Below are 8,416 nucleotides of genomic sequence, written 5' to 3' on the forward strand. Positions count from 1 at the left end.
AATTCAAAGATTATCTAACAAAAATATCAAGCTTTATACCCTCCTGTAACCATCAGGTAGAAAAAGAGAAAAACCTTATCATTTACTTTCTTTCTATGAAAAAATAAATTGAACAAGCAAAAGATAAATAAAATAAAACTACCTGGAGGTTAAGAGAAAATTATAAATCTTCATATTTATTTTTACACTCCATTTTGTTTATTTGTCTGCCAGTATTATTTTCTGATGTATTCAGTTGTATTGTTGAGTTGTCTAACAAACCTTTACTGCCTTTTATCAGTTTCAGGCCTCCATAATCACTTTTATTCTTACACCCCTCTTCAATTTAAAGACAAGAAATAATATCTTATAATAACATAAAATTGTATAAAATAAATTATTATTATTATTATTATTATTATTACTATATTAATATTATTGTTAATAATAATAATAATAATTTATATATATATATATATATATATATATATATATATATATATATATATATATATATATATATATATATATATATATATATATATATATATATATATATATATATATATATATATTCAAGAAGGAACACGAGAAGATTGGAAAATAGAGAGGAGCTAGAAAAGAGGTGGGGAGTTAGGGCAACAGTGGTGCCAGTAGTAATTGGAGCACTGAGGGCTTGTGACCCACAAACTGGGAGAGTGGTTCCAGCAGATTCCAGGTACATCTGAGGTCTCTGTCCAGAGGAGCGCAGTTCTAGGAACAGCTAAGATACTGCGCAGAACCCTCAGACTCCCAGGCCTCTGGTAGAGGACCCGAGCTTGAGGAAGACTCACCACCACCCACCAGGGAGATTTATTATAACATTTTTACACATTCAAACATGATATGATGCCATTTGTAGGCTACTATACAGTTTCGTAAATCCGTTAAAACTAACATGCATTACAAACAGTTTTATCGCCTTTAATTCATACTCCAGACCACAAACATCTGGCCACAGTGACATCACTTCTGTCCTGTATAGTCCTCATTTGAAACAAACTACTGTGGCTTTAAGAGGCCAGGGAATAGCGTGCATCGCCTCTCTTACGTTGCAACACATGAGGTGTGGCGTAGACTACAGACTACAATAAAAGTGCCTCGAAACTTCCTGGTTGAATATGTGTAATAATACACAGCACCATGTCTGCCGCTGAATGGAAGAAGAAATGTGAGGCTGAGTGGAGTCTACAGGGTGCACCGATGCCCGACAGCCTGGACTGGAAGTCCGTGTATGAAGCCAAGCCGCTGGGGAGAAACCTCCTGAAGAACCCTTCTCCTCACGGTACCATAACATCATTAGACAAGACTCGAGCTATTTCACTGCTTAGTAGGGCTATAGAGAGAGTTTTCATCCACAGGACTGATCCATAGCAGACTTTGTACTGGGTGCAGTAGATTCAGAGGGAGGGGATCTTAATGATGAAGAGTTGGGTGTGGAGTTCAGTGCTGAGACAGATGTTTGAGTATTGCAGCCTACTTATTACAGTAAATTAATTATTCAAATGTTATTAGAACTGTTTCCAAAGTTTCAAAGATCTTACTTGGTTTGATTCAGTGGTAATCACAAACTGATCCAAACCTGTTCTGTACTGATTTAGTTTAAATGACTCACTCATCCTGAGGGCTGCACTGCTGTTCGTCTTGAGTAATATTTATTTCTACAAAATGAGCCAATACACACATGCTTCCTCATAACACCGATGAGCACCTTTGGGCAATATATGACTAATGGTTTGGAGAGATTTACTGCATATTGTCCCTCTGAGTTTCTTACAAGGAGGAGCACCTATCAGAATTCAGTACTGTTTGTTTAGCTTAGTTTGGTTGTGATGTTCCTCATTTATCCTGAGGTGTCTTTAGTGGTGTGCACCCATATTATCACTGTAGCCTCTAAACACTAATAATTGGCTTAATGTAGCCTTATCTGATTAAGTAAATCATAGTGTTCAGATACCTACATTAAAGGGGAACATCAGCCAAACATCTATTTGTGACATCAGCATATTCAGAAGTACGACACACCCTTTTACAAAGGGATCGGCTCAGTGGCAACCATAGAAACAAGTAGTGTCATAAACGTACAAAGTATTAATAAAGTCTTTTATATAATGAATTTGAATCATTTGTTGTAAATGTACCAAATATCAGTTTAAGTTATGATAGTTCTATTACTCAATTAAAAAGGCGACTTAATTGAGTTTAAAGGGTCAGTTCACCCAAATCAGCAAGTAAATCATTTTTTCCTCTTGCTCTGTGTTGCGTGGAGCCATGCAGATAGTTTTGGTTTTATTTGCTGAGGTTCTGAGATCTCCATCAATGAGGCCTCAGCAGAAACAAATGGAGGTGTTTGTGGTGTTAGAAGCATCTACAAATTGCATTTGGAAAGTTAAAGAGCCATGTGTTTTTTTAGTGGCAAATATTTCTTTGGTATCACGTTGTCTACCATGAGAACTGACATTGGAAGACAGTGACCTAAGATGTGATGATATAAAGCTTCGAAGGATAGGTTCACAATTCTGTCTTAAATAGTCAGGTGTCCGTATGAACAGTGAAAGAGGTTTTCCTCGCTGTAATCATTCCTCCTGTTCATACTGGCTGTTAAAAGATCCTCTTCAAATGTGCTTTCAATGTAAGTGATGGGAGCCAAAATCCACAGTGTGTCCCCACAGTCTTTGTGCAAAAATGCATTTAAAAGTCTCTGTGAAGCTTATATGAGGCTTCAGCAGTCTGAGTCAAGTGGATATCAGTCTTTTTAGCATCAAATTCCCTCTTTGTGTTTCCTCAGACAGTGTTTCCCTGTTGAGCTGTGGTGGAAATATAGTAACAAAATGAGAGACTTTGTCATTAAAAAGACTGTAACATTGAAAGATATTTACTTAATTTGACTCATTTGGACGACTGAAGCTTCATATTAGCTTCAGATAAACTTTTAAATACATCTTTGCACAGAAGGAGGACTCCATCACTTACATTTTAGGTGCATTATGATCTTCTAATGGTCAGTATGAACAGGAGGGATGATTACAGCAAGAAAAACCTTTTTCAGTGTTCATTCAGGCATCTGACTGTTGTTTTAAGAGACTTGAGAATGAGTGTCATATATAAATCATTTATAAACTGAAGAGACCTCTGTGTTTGCCTTTGTGAAAAGCCAAAGAACTGGAATGTTGAAACGCTGGCGTCTTAAATGACGCTAAACACAAGTACACCGGGGGTTTATGTGCTTTTCAACATGCAGATGATGATAGATGTGAGAGCTGCTAAGTAATACTTGAAATGTGTCGTTTTTTTACAAAGAGACACACCCAGCGACCCTGTCAGAAAGACATATTCTTTGGCTTAGTGATATTTACAGTGGCTTCAGTTGGTGAGGTACATTTTACAGCTGTCCCTTTGTCTTATTCCCTACACAGGGTTGAGTAAAGACACTCCTCCACCTGAACCTGACCTGCCCGAAGTGCCCACACGTGGACCTCCACGTTTTGAACCTGATGGTGAGAGACAGGAGTGCATCAGCATGTTTGGAAGCAAATGAAGACAAAGAGAATGAATGAAGCTGTTTTAAGTGATCAGCTGAACTTTTCTCTTAATTCATAGGTGACTTCACCGGCTGGATCACGAGCACGGAAGTCCTTCCCTATGACACCAGTGGCATCCCAGAAGGTGTTGTGATCTGTCATTTGCCTCAGCACAGGTAGGTGTTACTGGGGATCAGATGTTAACCACACAGCTGGTTATAACAGAGATTGCCACTAAGCATCTACCTCCACTTACAATAGGTGAGGTAAAAACTGTCACGTGTATGGTGATTTGAATTCACGTGTGGGTTTTCACAGTTGACTACAGCTGCTTGTGTAATTCCTGTGGGCTCAGGTTGGCGTCATAGTGGTCGCAGTTTATTTCAAATAATGTGCACGTGGTAAATTTGACTCGTATCCTCTCTCTCATCCTCAGCTGGTTTTCCATGGAGCAGTTTGTGGACCTAAAGAAAGAGGGACTGTGGGAAGAGTTGCTGGATGATTTTCAGCCTGAAATAGTCATCCAAGACTGGTGGGTTAATGAGCACCCCCACCCACCTCCCACCTCCAGCCCTTATAACAGACTGTTTGATTACTCATTATCACTGTGGCCTTATCAGTTTGGTTGGTACACAGGTACCTTGTGAAAAATGGAACTCCCTTGCCTTTCACAAATTGTGATGGTAAATCACATGATGATAAATTTATCATCAGTGAATCTATATATAATCTAATAGGACTAGAAACGTTGAGTTTACGGGTGTAAGATAAACCCAACAAGCTAGAGGGAATAGATATAATTACAACTTTATGTAACTTTCTTCTGTGGCACAAATCAGTATAAATATTGGTTTGTACTTGTGTGTTTGAAAATTCAAACCCGGGCGTTGGACTTTTATGAGCCTTGTTGCACCGCTTTATTTGGCCATTGTTCAAGGTTACCAAAAACAAATTGTTTGTACTTGGGTTGGAGAATTTAGGGTTGGCTTCATTTCGTGAATGATCTGCATCCCTCAGCTTTTTGGTAAGGATTTATTTTACAAGCCAAAAAAATCTTACTACTTTACTAAGTAGTTACCTTGAAAGATCTCTGTAAATTGGTACCCACATATATTTTCAGTCATCGTTAAGATATTACAGGAAATTGGAATTGAAGGCTTGTCTGTAGACAAAATTTCACACTTCTGCTTGTTCAGCTACCTGCTAAACTCAGACTAAAATACTGTTTACAATAACTAGAATTTAATCAATTATAAGTCTAACAGTTGAACACTGTCTATATTTCCCCTAAAATTAATTCAAAAGTACATAGTCATATCCAGTAAAGTTCTTAGAAGTTATTAGAAAATAAATAGTTAATTACAAATCAACAAATAAAGGGTTACCCACTTTTTTCTAGTTCTGCTTTTAGGTTAAAACAGCATTGAATGTGATGCCATCATTCTGTCAACTCATCTTATAGATTATAGAGAGAATCTCAAAACTATATTGATATTTGATCCCTCTATCTCTCTTGTATAAACTTTTATGTTATTTCATCAGGTATGAGGAGAGTCAGCTGCACAACTCCATCTACCAGCTGCATGTAAAGTTACTGGGTGCAGACAAAACCACGGTGATCTCAGAGCACACTGTCAACCCCACTGAGGAACTCAGCACTTACTCACACACATGGAAGGAAGTGAGTTACGAAATCCCCTGACAAGTAATCTGCCTGTAAAGTGCCCATATCCAAATTTCATTGTATGTCTCTCTTTTGGCCTGCAGGTGTCACATGTGTTCTCTGGCTATGGACCTGGGGTGCGGTATGTTCACTTCCTGCACAGACTGAAGAATCAGTTCATGATGGAGTTCTACCCCACGCTGTTCACTGGCAGCTCAGTGATTGTCAGACCAACCAAAACCAGCTCCTAGGCTGAATCCTGCTGCAAAGTTGTCGCTAACACGCTCAGTCTAACCAACCTGATCAACACATATTTGTTTTGTGACGGCCTTCTGGCTCGCCATGGCCCTTAGGTTTGTGTCTTGCCTTGGGCTGCTGTGCTTGTTTCTCCCTTTACGTGCAGGTAGGCGGAGATTCAATTAATGCAACTGGGTGCACTTGGCCAGTCCATCCAGAAGGCACTTAGGATCAGCCATTCCATTCCTTGCTCTCTGACTTCATCGCTGGCTCTCCCCCTGGCATCACATGTTTCTTTTGTTTGGTTTTTGTTGCATTTCTCTTTGGTTTACACCCTACAACATTACACATTCACACATCCACACACCAACACTACTGATCTACCTATTGACCACTTTACACATTAGATAACTACTTTGTTGTAATTTCTTTAAAAATAAATATAATTGATTGATTTTTTGCACACAACCGTTTGTATTCTCCTGTTTTTGTCACAGCCTGAGAGCCGGCTCATAACAGCTTTTAGACTGATTATTAGACTGGTTATGAAGTGTGCAATAATTATTTTTGTATCTAATTTTTAATGCTGATTGATGAGGTTATTTTTTTTTAGAATGCTTTTGAGTTATCTTTAAAATGAAAGGGAAATTGTATTTTGGTTTGTTGTGCTTTGGGAGCTGTGCATTAATTTGGTGAAATAATAAAACATTACATTTTCTGATTTCCTGTTCATTATTTCTTTCAAGCAGTGAAACCTGAGCTTGAAAATCTCTGACCACTAACATGCATGAATTAAGCCTACAGTATGCAAACACTATCTATGCACTCGCTGAGTATTTTTCAGTATCTTTTGTTGAATATAAATGGAGGTTCCTGGACTGTGTGGACAGTACATGTTGCTGTGGGGGATGAACCTGTCTTAACTGACACAAAACTCATCAATCATCACAAATAAAGACAGGCCTATGTAAAGGAATCTCCTGTGCTCTCATTCAGTGCATCTTCATGTCTTAAGTAACACTTTTTTATAAGATACCCTTTATAAACAGTTTGCGTGTTGTTACTAATGGCGTCATTAATGCTGAATATATAATTTACTAATCCTTATAGATAAGTTACCAGCCATTAATAAGCAAAACGTTGGAGTTTCCAGGTTGTGAAAACTTATTTCTAGAAAAGGCCTGCAGATGATCTGGACCAAAATCCATTTGTTAACATTTATAAACTGCAGACTTGATGGTTTATTAGAAAGTGAGATGCTCCTGATTATTAATTAATTGATTACCAACATTTATAACTGCGTTACTACCAAAGGGGATATTTTAACCTAAATATGTTCCTACTTAAGGCTTAAAATACTCTGATATGTCTTATTACAAAGTGGTACAACATTTACTAAGACCTCAGGCAGAAAAACCGTTGCTGTGGCAGCAGGCGCAAAGTGATGGGAAAAAGATAATTATAATGCATTTTTGACTATATCTAACATGGACTAAACTGAAATAGGCCCTGGTGGATAAATAGAGGGGATGATAGGGGAAGATGCCCCACCTAGGAGGAGGTAATGGGTAATGTGTTGGAAGAGTATTAAATGTAGTTCTTATAACAAATACAAAAAAAAGAAGAAAAAAAAGAGAGAGGTTCTCACTATCAGGGGTAAGATACCCACTGCAGTAATTTTGATTTTAGGTATTTTATAATTTACATATATCATCTAGAACATTTATTTTTATTTAATATTTATATTTATTTTATTTTTATTTCTATTTTACACTGAGTAAAATAGCATCTTTCTTAAAGGCCATGTTAATTTAAATAGGCTACTTTACTGAGGGGTTAGGCCTTAAAAGGAAAGAAATAACCCATGATTTTTCAATTCTGTCAACATTTCTTTTTCTTTTTTTTATTTTGGTGTTTGTATCTTTTATTCATTTTCAGACTATATAGAAAAATAAAACTGTGGTTGAAGAGCCACTAGGGGGCATCTTGCCCTAGATGTGACATTTCCACATTTTTACAATCATAAAAATCAGTTTTATATATTGCTTCAAACTAATGAATGGTTCCTCATATGAACATCATATCTCAATTACCAAAATGTTTTTTCTGTCTGCCTTTGTCAAAACACACTTTTCTTAAAAACTAACAAGGAAAACTGGATCACAAAGTAACTTCAAAATCTGTTGATGTGCAGAATTCCACAACACAAAAAAGCAAGATGGATATTTACAAATGACAGCTTTTACTGCATGTAGGCAACTCATAGACATGAACTTTACCAGCATCTGTCGGACATAGACTGATTTACATGTGGGTGGGCGTCTATATCCTGTTATCCTCAGTGGTTGAAGAAGTATTCAGACCCTTTACTTAGGTAAAAGTACCAATACAGCAATGTAAACATACTTTATTATGAGTAAAAGTCTTACTGTCACTGTTGTAGCTGCTGGAGGTGGAGATAGTTTTAACTACTTTATGTACAGTTAGCTTGTTTAGTCCAGTGGTTCCCAACATAGGGTTCAGGGCCCTCTAAAGGGTCACCAGCTAAATCTGAGGGGTCGTGAGATGATTAATGGGAAAGGAAAGAAGAAAAAACAAAGTTCTGATACACAAATCTGTTTTCAGTTCTGGGAATTTTTCTCTAATCTTTGATTTTTGCTGAAATATTGGATCATTTGAACATTTATTGAAATGAAAGCATGTGAGAAGTTTAGAGGGAAAAATCACTATTTGGTGGAGCTGTTAACAACTCATAGACATCTGAAACATGACCACGACTACACACTGCTTTTTGTAAGACGTCAAAAGCCAAAAAGGTTGGAAACCACTGGTTTCATCTTTAACAATGTGTTGTATTTTAAAAGCTTGTTATATTATCCATTGTATCAAATTTCATCTGAAAAGTAACTAAAGCTGTCAAATAAATGTAGTGGAGTAGAAAGTACAATATTTCCCTCTGAAATGTAGTGGAGTGGAA

The 8,416-nt window shown here is 37.1% G+C and overlaps 1 protein-coding gene across 1 annotated transcript; it reads left to right on the forward strand.

Annotated features, from left to right (window-relative positions):
* Nucleotides 1-1,060: 1,060 nt before the first annotated feature.
* Nucleotides 1,061-6,160, forward strand: nccrp1 (P1, F-box associated domain containing). Its single transcript, XM_044370403.1, has 6 exons — nucleotides 1,061-1,303; nucleotides 3,435-3,515; nucleotides 3,619-3,715; nucleotides 3,976-4,071; nucleotides 5,082-5,220; nucleotides 5,307-6,160. The coding sequence occupies exons 1-6, from the start codon at nucleotides 1,162-1,164 to the stop codon at nucleotides 5,451-5,453; spliced, it is 702 nt and encodes a 233-aa protein (XP_044226338.1). The 5' UTR covers nucleotides 1,061-1,161; the 3' UTR covers nucleotides 5,454-6,160.
* Nucleotides 6,161-8,416: the final 2,256 nt, after the last annotated feature.

The sequence above is a fragment of the Thunnus albacares genome, chromosome 13 (assembly GCF_914725855.1).
Source record: "Thunnus albacares chromosome 13, fThuAlb1.1, whole genome shotgun sequence".
Classification (NCBI taxonomy): Eukaryota; Metazoa; Chordata; class Actinopteri; order Scombriformes; family Scombridae; genus Thunnus; species Thunnus albacares.